Source organism: Ctenocephalides felis, unplaced genomic scaffold (genome assembly GCF_003426905.1).
Source record: "Ctenocephalides felis isolate EL2017-DRISC unplaced genomic scaffold, ASM342690v1 CF-g0.4_SCAFFOLD_01170, whole genome shotgun sequence".
Lineage (NCBI taxonomy): Eukaryota > Metazoa > Arthropoda > Insecta > Siphonaptera > Pulicidae > Ctenocephalides > Ctenocephalides felis.
The window spans coordinates 44,027,986-44,046,735 of record NW_020537324.1 but is presented as its reverse complement, the minus strand read 5'-3'; the positions used below and the strand labels follow the sequence as shown (position 1 = coordinate 44,046,735).

General features: G+C 32.3%; 1 protein-coding gene across 1 annotated transcript in view; it reads right to left on the bottom strand.

The window, feature by feature from the left end:
- Positions 1–18,750, bottom strand: part of LOC113367281 — a 66,512-nt gene that overhangs the window by 38,766 nt on the left and 8,996 nt on the right. Inside the window, exon 2 of the mRNA XM_026608901.1 lies at positions 2,937–3,124. Coding sequence (XP_026464686.1) covers positions 2,937–3,124 — 188 coding nt within the window. The remainder of the gene's footprint in view (positions 1–2,936; positions 3,125–18,750) is intronic.

The window sequence follows — 18,750 nt, the reverse complement described above, 5'->3', positions numbered from 1 at the left end:
CTACTTCTAATTGATTAAGTTTATTGGATAGATTTTGTATGTTTTGAAAAATAATTGCAAATTTGTTATCAACTTTAGGCACGAAAGGAATTAGAAACCGAAGGTTTCATTCCCGCCACAGCCTTGACACTCAACAACTCGTTAGCTAAAACCCTACATAATTTTCTTTTCCCGTTGAAAAGAAAATGTAAGCCATGCCTGGTGTAATCGGACAAACCAACATGCCTGTTGACATCAAGAATCCGAAGATTACTGAACTTTCCTTGACCGTAGTCTCGGTTGATCCAGAAATTGGCATCGGAAATCAGCCCGTTGCAACGCACGTCGTCGTATCTGTACGGAATTGTCATCAAACAAAGGTTTGTCTTTTGACATGAACGACGAGCCTTTTCCAAAGCACTACGAATAGCGTAATTGGACGAATCGTCATTCGTTCCAGCCAGAACAACAACATGGTCACGCGGACCAAAGTCAGATACCAGACTCTCGATATCCCCAACCACGCCAGCAAATCCGGCCCCCGGCTTGACTATGCTGAATATATCAAATTTTCGTCCAAGCAATTCACTCAAGCATTCTGACCACCCTCTGCCGTGGCTATCGGAAAGGAACAAAATTTTACTGTTCTTAATAGAACCTAACAAATCATTATTAACGCGTTGCTCGAGGTGCTTTGCTTTGGACTCTAATTTGGTAAATACATCCCTAAGCTGTTTCAAATCTATGTTCCGTTTTTTTAGTAAACCAGATAACTCATTACAGAGTTTTGAAAAAGAACGTGAAAATGTGAAAATGTGAAAATGTGGAAATAACAACACTTTAGAGTATAAAATTTGTCAGTGATATCATTAGTATTTAAGCAGTAAAAATATTCAATATTATATTATTACTTTTACACAATTATATAATTGTGTAAAAGTGATAATATGCTAAGAGAACTACGCGATATAATATTAATTCTCAAATGGAAATAGCTGAAGAAAAATTTTGAAAGCAGAAGTATTATGTTTTGCTTTTATTACAAAGTTTACTACATAATTTGTATATAAAATTAATCCAAAAAATCAATTATTTTCTCATCAAAACGAAATCATTAAATTGAATTTGCTTCTCAAGTTTTGCGTTTTTACTTTGGTCAACACTGCTAAAAATACGAGTCACTGAGTCGATCATCTGGTCGACCGAAAAATTTTACAATCCGTCATTTATTCGTGAATTTTTTAGAAAAATTATTTTATTGATAATTATTCATAAATTTTTATTTCAAATAATTAATGGGATTTGACAAATCCTTAGATACATAAACAGCGTACTATAGAACACATTTGTTTCGAGTATTTCGGGTTCAAAGTTGTCGGAGTCGTGGAGTTGTTTAGCGGATATAACTCCACCATGAAGCGGAGTCAAATCCGAGTCGATCCGGCTTCGGATATAATAAGCCCATCTCTAATACACACATACTGTTTCGAAGCTTGGTCTCAGAAAATAATGAATTTGCATTTTTTCACTATATGTACTTTTACATTTTTAACTTGCGTAGGCTATATATAGTTATAGTTAACGCAAAGAAATCGAAAATGAAAATTTATATATCTTTACATTTCAAAGTAACCTTAAAAATTTAGAAAAAAACTAGCTGTAAGTGGAATTCTGTCTTACGGCAATTAAGGCATCGTGCCTTAAGGCAAATTGCTGGAACTTTCCGTACCAAAAATTATTTTTTTAAAAACGATTAACATTTTTGAAAAAATTTTACTTCGAAAAAATTAGATTTTTAAGAAACTATAAATTTGACAAAAAATTACTTTTTTTTGAAAAAAAATTTTTTTTTGGAAACAAAATTTTCTTGAAAAGAAAAATGTTTTTTTCATTTTGACATATTTTGGAAATTCTGAACTTTTTTTCAAAGCAAACGTACTGCTTGAACTGCATAGAGACGAAATGTCAAAGCGCGCAAGTGCCGCGCCGCCGTCTAACGCATAAGCCTTGGTACGGAACCCATAGAAATGTAAAAAAAAATATACTTATTGTTAAAATCTCTATAAAATATCTTATAATTTGATGTGCATATGTCTAATGATCATTTTTGACCGCCAAATGGCATTTTTTTTAACTTTTTTTATTAGATCTCCGAAACCGCTAGACCTGCCTTCATGAAAATTTGATCAATTCTTCATCTTGTCAATACAAGTGAAATCTTTGTTGAATTATTCAAATCGGACGCTCCGTTCTCTTAAAAATTGAGTTACCGTTTTCGGCACTTTTTGCCCTGTATCTTCGGAACGGCTAGATCTGCCTTCGCCAAAAACTAATTCGCACGTCTTCTTATCAATACGAATCGAATGTTTTTTCAATTACTCAAATCGGTTGATCCGTGTTCCCAAAATCGTCGACGAAAATTTGTATCCGAACATACATACATACACGCACACACATACACACACACACATACATCCATTTTTTCTAAGGTATGCTAAAATGTTCAGAAACCTTTGAAACGTAAAGATATATAAAAATTTTCATTTTCGATTTTTTTGCGATTACTATAACTTGCCCTACGGGAAGTTAAAAATTCATATAAATAACATTCTTTTCGAAAAGGTTTTTATTTCTAGTAATATTAACATGTGTATTATTAATGCACATAGGTTATTTATAGAATACGTTTGTGACCAATTTAATAAGAACTTATAAATTTGCAGTATTTATCATAGTCTAATTGACAAAAATTAAAACAAATGTTATTAAATATTGAATAATTTTTTTGATGATTTTTATTCCTCTAATGTTTAATTGCGTTACGAAAAGTTCCAGATATTTTCCTTAATGCATGATTCCATGAACCACTACGTTTCTTTAAATATAATAATTTGTCGTTTTTAAAGCGCAAACAAATAGTACCTTAATATATTTTCTACAATTTGGTATCAATTTACCTGGCAGCATAAGCATGATCGCATGAGGCTGTAGTTGCCACAGAGCTATAACTATGTAGCGATTCAAGATCATCATCTGGCGAACCTGGACTACCAGGTGGCGTCCTTGGTGTGCGCTGACTTTTTGATAACGAGCACGATGAACGAGCTAATCCTGCGCCACCGCTGGAGGAACTCAAGTTCAAAGGCTGTAACGCAAACAAGAATGCGTTATTATAACAAATATCATTTAAAATGTTTTGGTGATTTCTAATTAACAATATCATTTACACGAAACATAAACACAAAGCTTTTCACTTCCGATTTTCTGTAAGAGAAACTTTAGAAATGCAAAAAACTGTAAATAAATTTTCTTATATTTATATTTACATCTTCTCATAATTCTATCATATTTGTATACAACCATGTAAACATTCGATTCCTAACGGTGAAGTAAAAAAAGATTAAAAAAATGTTGGTACAAATAATCTTTTAGAAGACTCTGTTGCTTAAATGAGATGCAATATTACCTGAAGTATGTAATTTTAGCATTTACTAAAATTCACCAAAATGCATATAATATTTTGTATCAACTGATAGTGGAATACAAACAGGCACGTCGGCAACTAAATAAAACTATCAAAGATAGTAAAGTTAGGTGCTGGAAAGAACTTCTAGATGAAGTTGAAAAAACCTATGAGGAAGCCCTTATAAGATTGTAATGTCTCGTCTCAAAAACCAGCCAATGCCTTCACCAACTTGCCCACCACTATTGAATAAAATAGTAACTACTTTGTTCCCACGACAACCTAATTTAAACTACCAGGTAACACATGTAGTCCTAAATAATATTTTACCTATAACACTGTAAGAACTGATGGAGTCTTGTCATCGGGTTGGACATAGTAAGGCACCGGGATTAGATGGAATTCCTGATGTCGCCTTAAAAACATCAATTATGACATCTCCGACAATGTTTCTTAATGCCTATAATGCATGTCTAAAAGAATAGGTTTTTCCACGAAAATGGAAACAGCAAAGATTAGTGCTTCTTCCCACAGGAATTTCTTTTACCGCCACCAGATGAACCATCATCCTACCGTTCGATATGCATGCTCGATACAGCAGGTAAAATTTTTGAAAAAAGAATTCACTAAAGAATAGATGCAGTAGTTGACCCACTCCTAGCAGACAATCAGTATGGTTTAGTTCACTGATTCCCAAAGTGGTCCACATGGACACCCAGGGGTCCATGGCAACTTTCAAGGGGTCCACGTCGGCAAAAACAAAATTTGGGGGTCCACGAAATGAAAATGGGGGTCCACGGCGGTGGATTACAATACACCATGTTAAAATCTATTTATTTACGTTAAACAATAATATAATATATACATTTACAATAAATCTTTCAATATACGAGGTGTGTTCAAAAAGTACCCGGAATTTTTAAAATTCGCGGGTCTGGAGTGTCTGATTGTCAAAATTTTTTTTTTATTGTGTTGGTATACATGCCCCTAAAGTATGATGAAATTTTCAGCTATATTCACTGTTTACTTTGTCTGTGGTAGTCGCTAAGGTTCGACGTGTTTTTCTGAGCTCGGCGATTTTTACAATGGAAGAATTGAAAAGTCAAAGAATTTGTATTAAATTTTGCGTAAAAAATGAAATAAAGTGTAACAAAGTGTGTGAAATGTTACAAAAAGCCTATGGTGAGTCTGCTATGAAAAAAACAAGTGTTTACGAGTGGTATAAGCGTTTCCAAGATGGCCGCGAAGACGTTGAAGATGACGAACGCTCCGGTCGACCCAGCACGTCAACAAACGATGAAAATGTGAAAGAAGTGGAAAAAATGGTTATGAATGATCGCCGAATCACAATTAGAGAAGTTGCTGATGAAGTTGGCATATCAATTGGCTCATGTCATAACATTTTTTCAAATGTTTTGGGCATGAAACGAGTGGCAGCAAAATTCATTCCAAAACTGCTAAATTTTGACCAAAAAAGCAATCGCATGAACATCGCTCAAGAGCTGTTAAATGACGTCAACAACGATCCAAGTTTGCTTGAAAGGGTCATAACTGGTGATGAAACATGGGTGTACGGTTATGATGTCGAAACCAAAGCCCAATCGTCCCAATGGAAGAGCCCAGGTGAGCCAAGACCGAAAAAAGCACGTCAAGTTCGATCGAATGTCAAGGTTTTGCTTACTGTTTTCTTTGATTATGACGGCATAATGCATCAAGAGTTCTTACCACAAGGTCGTACGGTTAATAAGGAGTATTACCTTGAAGTGATGCGACGTTTGCGTGAAGCAATCCGAAAAAAACGCTCCGATTTATGGAAAAACAATTCATGGCTGTTGCACCACGATAACGCACCTGCTCACTCGTCGTTGCTTGTTCGTAATTTTTTGGCCAAAAACAATACCGTAGTCATGCCCCAACCTCCATATTCACCAGATATGGCTCCGTGTGACTTTTTCCTGTTCCCAAAGTTGAAGAGACCCATGAAAGGACGGCGGTTTTCCTCGATTGAAGAAATAAAGGCCGAATCGCTGAGAGTGCTCAAGGACATATCAAAAAGTGAATATCAAGGGTGCTTCGAAAATTGGAAAAAACGCTGGCATAAGTGTATTATATCTGGGGGGACTACTTTGAAGGGGACCACATTAATGTAGACGAATAAATAAATATTTTTTTGAAAAAACGAAAATTCCGGGTACTTTTTGAACAGACCTCGTAGTTGGCAAAATTTAGAAATGATTCAAAAAATAAAGAAAAACATTACATATTTATATAAAGTGTGTAAGTTGTAGCATGTAGGCATTCGAGTTGGGGTTAAACTATACGCTGGCTGTTAAAAAGCTTAATTTTGGTAAGATTTCTGCTCTTAGAATTTATAAATACCAAATATAGAGGTTTAAATGGCAATTTTACGAAGTGTGATATAGATACCACTTATTTGGATTCGATCAACTAAATTTTATTTGAATTTTAGTCCCCTCAGCAACGAATTTGGACTCAACTATTTTGAACTAAACTTTTAGACATTTAAACTACACAGGTAATTTTGTGCTTTGGTGGACTGTAAATTACAGATATAGTTTATTTCTGGGTTGGTTATTGAAGAAAGTTGCTTATATGAAATGTTTACTGACAAATGTTATAGATTTGGTAGTGCTTAATGATGTTTCTGATTATTACACCAGTCTGTTGTTCCACGTGGATTAATGTTGTAACTGGTTGCATGGCATAGTGCCTTAAGGCAAATTGCTGGAACTTCCCGTAGTGAATTTAATTTTTTAAAAGACTTTTAAATTTGTTTGAAAACATAAAAAAAACATTTTTGAGACTTTAAACTTTCTGAAAAAAAATGACTTTTTTGAAAAATTTTAACTTCCCGTAGGGTAAGTTATAGTAATCGCAAAAAAATCGAAAATGAAAATTTTTATATATCTTTACGTTTCAGAGGTTTCTTAACATTTTGGCATACCTTAGAAAAAATGGATGTATGTGTGTGTGTGTGTGTGTGTGTATGTATGTATGTGTGTGTATGTATGTGCGGTGTTCTGTAATAGCATGATCATACGTGCTTTTAATAAAAATATGAATTATTGTTCAATGTTGTTCAAAGTCCAAGAATTTTACATGAACACGGAAGACGCCATTCCTAGAATTGACACGTACAATGCATAATATATGGAGTCGGAATTATTTGTATTAACTAGTGATGCCTTAGGCAGAAGTCTAGCCAGTGATGTTTTAGGAAAAATTAGAGAGTATGTCTTAGCACGAATCTATGCTAGTTTGTGATGTGAAGTTATTAAAGATTAAATAAAGTTATAGTCGAAATTAGATTCAGTGTTTGTATTCTACTTTGCGTAAAGACATCTTTCAGCCTATACCAATATAAAGTGCTCACGGTTCTGAGGAGACTCATACCAGTGTTGTTATTTTCTATTATAAACTCTACGCTCTGCCCACGACACCAGAACAAGGTTGGACTGATCTAGCACCTCTTGGAGAGTGGATCAATCTACATTTGGAACCCAACCCAATCCAATCAACCCTACAACAACAACTCATATCATTTCATGGTGTCAAGCGGTGGTTTTACCTCGTGGTGAAGTGCAGTGTTGAATGTGCTGTGAGTGTCAAGCAAGAAGCTGAGTAGCAGAAATTTTGCAACCGGCGCTACAGCAACAGCTGAAAACCAGCAGGATCAGGACTGGCACAAAGTACCAGAGGCATTAAAGGTGGCGGCATACCAGATAACACCGTGAGAAAGGCGACTTTACGCAGAGAGACAAAGACATACTCTCCCCAAATCGACGCAGACTTCTCGATTAAGGCTCACTCCCCAAGTAAGAAAAACCAATCCTTCTTTTGGCAAACTACTCAACCAGACCAGAACATCATAGTCTTCAATTTTTTTTTTTTATTTTTTTTTTATTAAGATTTTGTTTGTCAATTAAAATATAAATAATAATATTTTGTCAAATTGAATATTTTTTAAATATTAGGATTTTGGTTGTACTTGGGTAACATTTTTGTAACAACGGGCAGTTCGATTATTGTTCACACCACTATTATTTTGTTGACTTCACGTAACCATCAAGGTTAAGTTCAAGCTAATACTGTTAACTAAGCATTTTTTTAACAAAAACAATTACGAGCATTGCCAGGTCCGAATTTCATAACAGAAATATTTCAAAGTAAAATAATTGTAAAGATTAATAACAAAGTCATCAAGTAATAATATAAAAGACTCAGAAAGTAATATTGAAAAGTTAGTGACTCTAGTTAATGACTTTGAGTATCCTATCAAGAGTAAATTTACATCTGTTGATCTTTTCATTACGTCGCGATTTTTAATGTGGCTTTAAATGCCAGTATAAAGGCGAAATGCCTAAAGGATTTAGTGTAGCCATTGTGCCACTTTTCAGGCGATAGTGCCAATCCTTCATTTCAGATAGCCTAATATTAAATTGTTCAAAAGAAACAATAGGTATCTGACAAATAAATAATTAATAAGGGTAGGAAAAACCCGAATGGAGACTCGTAAGGTTAGTGAAAACCGCGAGATCTTAAATATATTTGACGTAATTTTGATGACTTATAAGACTCATGAATCCGCGGGAACGAGTCAATAAAATCTTTCAAATAAATTTATTTCGTTATTTTCATTTTAGGACCAAAACACGCTCGTTGATTTTATCGATATTATTAAATATTGCATGAGAATAAATTCCAACTATTAATGTTGAGTATAGAAATAATTTTAAAATATTACATAAGAATGAAATTTTAATCTTAAATATTACATTAAATGAACTTTGAAGTTTGGTGTAAAAATAATTGAACTTGAATATGCAAATTTCAATAATAATTAAATTTAATCAACTGCCCATACCACAAAATGTTACAGAAATGAAGGGGATAAATTTAAATTAATGTCAATAATAGCAATGTAACTATCCCCATAGAACAGAATTATAAATTGATAAAAAAAATAGGAAAATAGAAAAAGTCCATGTTTGAATTATTGATACTAAATGATTTCATTTTAAATTCAATTCAATTTGTTCGTGCTATATTGAACGAAAAATAATTCCTAAATTTTCTCTACAAATATAATGAATTTTATTTTGAAAATTAGTAAGTGATTGAGTAAATTCATTTTCTATTGCGTAAATTAACGATAATAATATTTTTCCTAATTGAATTTTTTATAATTGTTCATACTAAATGTAATTTCGATTATTTGCGTTAATAGCATAACAAGCTCTATCATATTTCTATTTTGAAATTTGAGTAAAGAAATATCACGTAACATTCGGATTCAAACCTTGACAAGGCACGCAATACAAATTTGCTTATGATGTCTTAACTTTGTTAATTTTATGAATCTTGATGTATTTTACAAAATTTTATTATTATTTAAAAATTTTGTGAAGTATTAATTGGCGTCATATTTTTATTCTATTGAAATTTCATTAATTTGATATTTTAATTTTGATTTTGAATAATTTTATCGTAATTTATTTTGTTTTATTTGACATATTAATATTTTCATAGTTGTATTTTTATTTTCATTGACTATTATGAATAACTATGAATTTCGAGCGTTCAAAGTAGATAAAATAAAACCAATAAATTTCTTTGAAATTAATTTCTATCACCTTAATTATTAATTCACTTATAAAAAAAAGGTAATTTTGATGCATAGTATCAATAATTCACATGGAAATAAAATACCAGAAAAAAAGAAATAATAATAATATATTTGTCTCAAATATTCAGAAATTGAAAGGCCACTCATTTTTTTATTAATACTGACATTCTAAATTTAATAATTTCCAATTAATATTTTTATATTGTATATTTTTATAGTAAAAATAGAATGTTCAGAATAGAATTTGAAAATAAAAGTTAAAATCAAGAGGGCCTACAGAAATGTATTAATGTAAAAGTATGTGAAACACAATTATTAGATTACAAGACGAATTATCACTATCTTCCATTTCTATCTAGATGTAATGCATCAGAATTTCAACAAGTGTGCAAGCTATTTTTTTAAATTTTCAAAGATTGATATATGATTCTCATACAGGTTCAGTTAGAAATAATCGCGCGCGCATTTTTAAACATCCTATTAAAAATATCGAACTGAATCTGACAGAGTATTTTGATCATATTTTAAATTCGAATCAAATAGATAAATTATCATACAAAATTAAACAATTTATTATATTAAATTTGTGAAAAGAAAGAGAGGTCTTGCACCTTGTTAATATTCTTATGCAAATAGAAAAGCTGTTTTTATTATTTTATCGAAACTAATTAATGATAGTGATAATGGTTCAAACGATTATTTCTATCACATACATTTTTGAAAGTTTTATAGATGTGTAAGTAATATAAATCAAATATGACCTATTTGATATTCAAAATTTTGCATACATAATCATTTTAATGCCGTGCATACAAATCAGACACACAAATTATGTAACTATGCGAATTCATATGCTATCAGATTGCCTACTATATCCAATAAGAATAATGTAACTAATTATTGTTTGTAATATTTTGCTGTATTATCAAAATCCTACTTTTGAAATTAAACAAACTGCTGAAACTAAATCAAAATAATTTTAATGAACTATTAAAAATCACAATATGCAGCAAAGTATTACAACAATATTAGATTTTTTTTATGTTAATTTTTTTATCAGAATTGTTATCTAATTACTATATTGCAGACATACTACAAAATTTTATACTTTTACTTTTTCATATTTTGCAAATTTTCAATTTTTTCTCTCTTTTGCTATAATCGATTGTACCATAGATTACTATTTTTCATTTATCGAGGACGATAAATTGTTTTAGAGGGGAGGAATCCCAAATAAATTGTAATTTCTTTGTTTTTTTTTCTTTTCAATTGTTAGAGGACTAACAATATTCTTTAGGGGTGGCGTGTTCTGTAATAGCATGATCATACGTGCTTTTAATAAAAATATGAATTATTGTTCATTGTTGTTCAAAGTCCAAGAATTTTACATGAACACGGAAGACGCCATTCCTAGAATTGACACGTACAATGCATAATATATGGAGTCGGAATTATTTGTATTAACTAGTGATGCCTTAGGCAGAAGTCTAGCCAGTGATGTTTTAGGAAAAATTAGAGAGTATGTCTTAGCACGAATCTATGCTAGTTTGTGATGTGAAGTTATTAAAGATTAAATAAAGTTATAGTCGAAATTAGATTCAGTGTTTGTATTCTACTTTGCGTAAAGACATCTTTCAGCCTATACCAATATAAAGTGCTCACGGTTCTGAGGAGACTCATACCAGTGTTGTTATTTTCTATTATAAACTCTACGCTCTGCCCACGACACCAGAACAAGGTTGGACTGATCTAGCACCCCTTGGAGAGTGGATCAATCTACATTTGGAACCCAACCCAATCCAATCAACCCTACAACAACAACTTATAACATTTCAGCGGATACAAATTTTCGTCGACGATTTCGGGAACACGGATCAACCGATTTTAATAATTCAAAAAACATTCGATTCGTATTGATAAGGAGACGTGCTGATTAGTTTTTGGCGAGGCAGGTCCAGCCGTTCTAAAGATACGGGGCAAAAAGTGCCGAAAACGGTAACTCAGTTTTTAAGAGAACGGAGCGTCCGATTTTAATAATTCAAAAAACATTTGACTTGTATTGACAAGATGAAGAATTGATCAAATTTTCATAAAGGCAGGTCTAGCGGTTTCGGAGATCTAACAAAAAAAGTAAAAAAAAATGCCATTTGGCGGTCAAAAATGATCATTAGACATATGCACATCAAATTATCAGATATTTTATAGAGATTTTAACAATAAGTATAAATTTTGTTTGCATTCCTATGGGTTCCGTACCAATATTTATTCGTTAGACGGCGACGCGGCGCTTACACGCTTTGACATTTTGTCTTTATGCAGTTAAAGCAGTACGATTGCTTTGAAAAAAGATCTTCCAAAATATGCCAAAATAAAGAAAACATTATTTTTTCCAAAAAAAAATTTAAAAAAAAAAAAAAAATTAGATTTTTTGTTGAAAAAAATTTTTTTTCAAAAAAAAGTAATTTTTTGTTTAATTTATAGTTTCTCAAAAATCTTATTTTTTTGAAGTAAATTTGTTTTAAAAATGTCAATCGTTTTTAAAAAAATAATAATTTTTGGTACGGGAAGTTCCAGCAATTTGCCTTAAGGCACGATGCCTTAATTGCCTTAAGACAGAATTCCACTTACAGCTAGTTTTTTTTTAAATTTCGAAATTTTTTATATGTACTTTTAATTTTTCTGAAAATTTTGAACTTTTTTTGAAAGCAATCGTGCTGCGTGGCTGTTTTAGAGAAAAAATATCGAAGCGCGTAAGCACCGCATCGCAGTCTAATGGATCAACGTTGATACGGAACCCATAGAAATGCCAACAAAGTTCATATTCATTATTAAAATCTCTATAAAATATCTGATAATTTGATATGCATTTGTCTAATGATCATTTTTGACCGCCAAATGGTATTTTTAACTTCCCGTAGGGCAAGTTATAGTAATCGCAAAAAAATCGAAAATGAAAATTTTTATATATCTTTACGTTTCAGAGGTTTCTGAACATTTTGGCATACCTTAGAAAAAATGGATGTATGTGTGTGTGTGTGTGTATGTGTGTGTGTGTGTGTGTATGTATGTATGTATGTACGTGTGTGTATGTATGTGCGGATACAAATTTTCGTCGACGATTTCGGGAACACGGGTCAACCGATTTGAATAATTCAAAAAACATTCGATTCGTATTGATAAGGAGACGTGCTGATTAGTTTTTGGCGAAGGGAGGTCTAGCCGTTCCGAAGATACGGGGCAAAAAGTGCCGAAAACGGTAACTCAGTTTTTGAGAGAACGGAGCGTCCGATTTGAATAATTCAAAAAACATTTCACTTGTATTGACAAGATGAAGAATCGATAATCGATTCATGACAGTAGGTCTAACGGTTTCGGAGATATGGAGGAAAAAGTAAAAAAATGAGCCATTTGGCGGTCAAAAATGATCATTAGACATATGCTCATCAAATTATCAGATATTTTATAGAGATTTTAACAATAAGTATACAATTTGTTAACATTCCTATGGGTTCCGTACCAATGCTTATGCGTTAGACAGCGACGCGGCGCTTACGCGCTTTATATTCTGTCCCTATGCAGTTAAAGCAGTACGATTGCTTTGAAAAGAAAGTTCAGATCTTCCACAATATGTCTTTTGAAAAATTTTTTTTCAAAAAAAAAAAACAAAAAAAAAAATTAAAAAAATTATTTTTTTTAAAAAAATTTTTTTCAAAAAAAAATAATTTTTTGTCCAATTTATAGTTTCTCAAAAATCTTATTTTTTCAAAGTTTTTTTTTTCAAAAATGTTAATCGTTTTTAAAAAAATAATAATTTTTGGTACGGGAAGTTCCAGCAATTTGCCTTAAGGCACGATGCCTTAATTGCCTTAAGACAGAATTCCACTTACAGCTAGTTTTTACTTTTTTCAGTCGATCTCTGAAACCGCTGAAACCCCACGGGCAGTTAAAAATCGAATTTGCCTAATTTAAAAAAGTCTAAGTTAATAAAGCGTATTTTCGAAAATAACATATGATCAATTTGATAATGTATTAAAAATAATTATAAAGCCGCTATTAATTACTTAAGTTTTGAAACTAAACTCATTAATACATTTAACTCAGCAAAGTCCAATTCAAATTCATATATTAAGCACGATATATTAAGTTGAGCTTAGGACGATCTGTTAATAGTATCAAAAACAACAAATATATCTTACGTAGAAAAAATATACAATTTAAAAATATAATAAAAACCAGTTTGTTCAAAAATATTTTTTTCAAATTACAATTGCGGACTTTTAGTAAGATTTTTACCTAGATTATATGCTACAATCATCTTTTACCATGCTTTTATATTACATATATCTTATATTTTTTAATCTATATGTTTTTTCGCATTTGAAACACTGTTTAATTTTCTTCATAATTAACTTGAAAAAATTACTATTGGTTTGTTTGTTTTCTTTAATTTTAATTTTATGAAATTAAATTCGCCTTTAGAATTTTGTATTCAGCAATTTTCCCATTCATAACGTTTTACAAGAGATGAAAAACACTTTGATTCACATAATTAATTTGGTAAGTAGTTGTAATTTAATTTTAAATAAGAAAAAAGAAATTTTAATTAAGAAAATTTTAATTAAGATTTAAAGCTATACTTTTCAAAAATCCGGGACAAATATTGATTTTGAAAAAACCCGGATCAAAAGATGGAGACCCGGAACTGTCCCGGATAAACCATAATATCCATAACAAAACGAAAAATATCGCAAGGGGTCCACGGCACAAACAAGTTTGGGAACCTATGGTTTAGTTAATACCGGCAAGGAAGCAATTGCTGGAACCAGATGAAAGAGGGGTGCAAAGAAGTACTGTCTAGTAGCTACATTAGATATCAAAAATGCTTTCAATTCAGCAAAGTAGCATTGCATTATGAATATGTGCATTATGAACGTGCCAGAATATCTCTGCAATATAGTCGCGAGCTACTTTACAGACAGAATTCTAATGTACGGTTCACGCGATGGCACAGAAGAATATAATATAACAGGAGGTGTGCCACAGTGCGCTATTCTAGGCCCTTTACTGTGGAATATTGTGTATGATGGCTTTTGAGAATTGAGATTCCAGCATGTGTCAAACTAGTAGCATATTTAGACGATGTAGCCATAGTAGTTGTCTCTAAACAAATTGATGAGATCGTAAGACTACTTTACATAACCTTTGAAAAAATTATTCGCTGGACTTGCTCGATTGAAGCCTAATATTGGAGACCCAAAACAAACCAGAAGCAGAGTACTACTAGTGGTTACTTCGGTGCTTACATATGGTATCTCCATATAGGCTGATGCTCTCAATACTCAAAAATCGAGGAAAATGGCAGGACATATATATCGCCTGAATGCTTTAAGGGCTGCTTGCGCATTTCGCACAATATCGGAGGAAGCAGTGTGCGTCATTTCAGCAACTCTAACTAGAGAAAAGATGGACAATTTATCATTGAAGACATCAACAACTGAGTCCTGAAATGTTGAGAATAGAAGAACGACAGAACAGCATTGTCCGACGGCAGCAACTGTGGAATGTCGCAGTGAAGGGCAGATGGGCGCATAGTCTTTTTCCAAACATCAAAGTCTGGCTAAATCACAAGCATGTAGAAATGAATTATTACACTACGCAAATTCTATATGGGCATGGCTGTTTTCGAGTCTATCTACACCGTTTCAAGCATGATAACTCGGCGGATTGCCCATATTGTTTGCCTGAAATCGAAGATGCTGAGCACTTCGATAAGCTGATTTAGTGCTCTGCGGGACGATGTAGAAGAGATATTGAGGCAAAGAATCATTCCAGATACTTGTTGTTGAAGTGATGCTGACAACTGAAGCTGCTTGGAACGCCATAGACAGATTTGCGAGAGATGTTCTAACTAACCTGCGTTCTATGGAAAGAGAAAGGGCAAATGGGACTTAGCATAATTGAAAGCTAAGCATAAAATCAAGGTAAGAATTTTAACATTCTAGATCCTCTCCTCTTGAAGTAATGCCTAACGGCGGTTTCCGTAGGGACCAGAGGCAAGGGCAACACGGAAGTTTTAGTCGGTATTATACCCGGGCGGTATAAACACCAGTCTGGGATGCACAAAGGCAATTCCTTCGCTATACAAAAAAAACCCAAATGCATAATAATTTATTAAAATTCAACCAATATGCATGACTTGGTAACAGAATGAAATTTCTATGTATTCCATTTTAAATCGACATTGTTAATCTACAATGGTAATTTTAAATCAGAATATCATTTATAATTCTAATTATATGTATTTCAATATGAAAGCAGTCAGTAAGTGTATTCAATTTTTAAAAATATCTATTTAACGCTTCAAGTTGTTGCAGTGTAACTGATATCTTTGATTTAATTTCTTATAAAGCGTAATAAATATTATGTTTCAAAACAAAATAATGAACATTTCGATTAAAATCATCTGAGCAGAATGAAACTATCCTAAATATTTTAAGCTTTATTTTTTCCTAATGCTGATTGCACGAACATCACTAAAACTTGAGACCTTTTTAAATAGACACATTTGATAAAATTTTTAGCAGTCTATTTCAAAAATAGAGTTTTTAGATCTATTCCAACTCAAGTACAAAAGATTTTTTTGTATATTTAACGTCCCATAAGGTAAGTTATTGTAATCGTCCAAAAATCAAAATTAACTAGTGGGGGGCATGGCATCGTGCCGTAAGGCAAATTGCTGGAACTTCCCGTACCAAAAATTATTTTTTTTAAAAAAGATTAACATTTTTGAAAAAAAAATTACTCTAAAAAAAAGATTTTTGAGAAACTATAAATTTTTGACAAAATCTTACTTTTTGTTGAAAAATTTATTTTGAAATATTTTGGAAATTCTGAACTTTTTTTCAAAGCAATCTTTACTGCTTTACAATGCATAGAGACTAAATATACTGCTTTAAATGCATAGAGACTAAATAGCAAAGCGCGTAAGCGCCGCGTCGTCGTCTAACGGATAAACACTGGTACGGAACCCATAGGAATGTTAACAAAACTTACACTTATTGTTAAAATTTCTATAAAATATCTGATAATTTGATATGCATATATCTAATGTCTAATGATTATTGTTGACCGCCAAATAGTATTTTTTTTTAGTTTTTTTACTAGATCTCAGAAACCGCTAGACCTATCTTCATGAAAATTTGAAAAGTTCTTCATCTTGTTCAAACAAGAAAGTTTTTTGAATTATACAAATTGGACGCTCCGTTCTCTTAAAAACTGAGTTACCGTTTTTGGCACTTTTTGCCCCGTATCTTCGGAACGGCTAGGCCTGCCTTCGCTAAAGACTAATCAGCACGTCTTCTTATCAATACAAATCAAATATTTTTTGAATTAGTCAAATCGCTTCATCCGTGTAACCGAAATTGTCGACAAAAATTTGTATCCGAACACACACACATACACGCACACACACACACGCACATACACACATACACGTACATCAATTTTTTCTAAGGCATGACAAAATGTTCAGAAGGTTTTAAAACGTAAAGATATATAAAAAAAAAAATCGATTTTTTTGCGATTACTATAACTTGCTCTACGAGAAGTTAATTATAAATAAATCAATTTATCATCTCCATAACATTAACAATCGTCATTTCATTTCGAATTAAATTTCAAAAAAAATAGTTGCCAAATTTACACAAAATTGAAAAAGTGCTCCCGTATAGTCACAGTCTAAACAACAGCATTTGCAAATAATTCTGTGCGACATTTTCACTTATACTGTGCTTAGCTTGGCGGCATTTTCACATTTTTCAATAATTTTCACAAAATTGGAAAAGTGCTCCATACATAAACAGTCTAAACGCACTTGCGTAAACATTTCTACCAGAGTGGCGCTTAGACTGTGCTTAGCCTGGGTGATTTTTGGAATTTTTAATCCAAAATTACAAAAAAAAATTTTTGAAAAAAAAATTAAAAACAAAAATTTTTTTTTTCCAAAATCAATTATTTTGTTGAAAGAAGCAGAAAGTTCTTTGAATCATTTAAATCGGACGCTTAGTTCTCTCAAAAACAGCCATTTTTTTTACATTTAGCTCTGTATCTCCGAAACCTCTGGCCCTACCTTTGCCAAAAACTAATCAGCACATCTCCCTATCAATAGGAATCGAATGTTTTTTAAACCATTCAAATCGGTTGATCCGTTCTCTCAAAAACTCGCTTTCTATTTTTTGCACTCTTTGCTCCATATCTCCGTAACGGCTGGGCCTGCCTTTGCCAAAAACTAATCAGCACATCTCCCTATCAATAGGAATCGAATGTTTTTTAAACCATTCAAATCGGTTGATCCGTGTGCCCGAAAACGTGGACGAAAAAACGCGGACATACAAAACACACACACACACACACACACACACATCCATTTTTTCTGCGTATGCCAAAATGTTCAGAAACCTCCAAAATGTCGAGAAATGTAAAAATTTTTGATTTCGATTTTTGGACGATTACTATAACTTACCCTACGGGAAGTTAAAAATGTTTACACTTCTTCACGTTTTGAAACTTTCTGAACATTTTGGCATACCTCAGAAAAAATGGATTTGTGTATGTGTGTATGTATGAATGGATACAATTTTTCGTCTACGTTTTCGGGCGCACGAATCAACCGATTTGAATGGTTCAAAAACATTCTATTCCTATTGACAGTGAGATGTGCTGATTAGTTTTTGGCAAAGGCAGGTCCAGCCGTTTCGGAAATACGGATCAAAGAATGCAGAAAATAGAAATCGAGTTTTTGAAAGATCGGAGCATCGGATTTGAATGATCTAAAAAAACATTCAATTCGTAATGTCGGAGAGAAGTGGTGATTCGTTTTTGGCAAAGGCAGGTCCAGCGGTTTCGGAGATACGAAGCTAAATGTGCAAAAAATGGCAGTTTTTGAAAGAACTAAGCGTCCGATTTGAATGATTCTAAAAACTTTTTGCTTGTTTTAACAAAATAATTGCTTTTGGAAAAAAAATTGTTTCAATTTTTTTTTCAAAAAAATTTTTTTTCGAAAATTTTTTTTTCGGAATTTTTTTTTGTATATCGAAAATAATTCAGATTTTAATTCTAATTATGACTTAAGTTCTAATATACTTTAAACAAATATTTTCATCTTTGCAATTCAGTTTATATAATTCTTATAAATATTAGACAATGTTACAGTATTTATTTATAATAATCTATTTAAAAACATTTGATATTCCTCGAACATTTTGTTACGCTACAGGAAGTTCCAGCAATTTGCCTTAAGACACGATGCCATATTCACCACTAGTTTCATATATATTTGACCTATTACATAATAAAATATCAGCAAATTTTTTGATAGTCCTTTGTAGAATTCTAAATCGGAGTCCGGGTATGATAGTATGATAGTATCTTATTTTGCTGTTGTATGTCCGAGAGTGGTCTTTTTCGCTTTAATTTTTCATTCCTGTGGACTCTTAGGAGGTGTTTCACGCATGAATGTGGGTGGTTTGCGAGTCTCTTTTAACTTCCCGTAGGGTAAGTTATTGTAATGGGCCGAAAATCGAAATTGAAAATGTTTACATTTCTCGACGTTTTGAAGGTTTCTGAACATTTTCGCATACCTCAGAAAAAAAGGGTGTGTGTG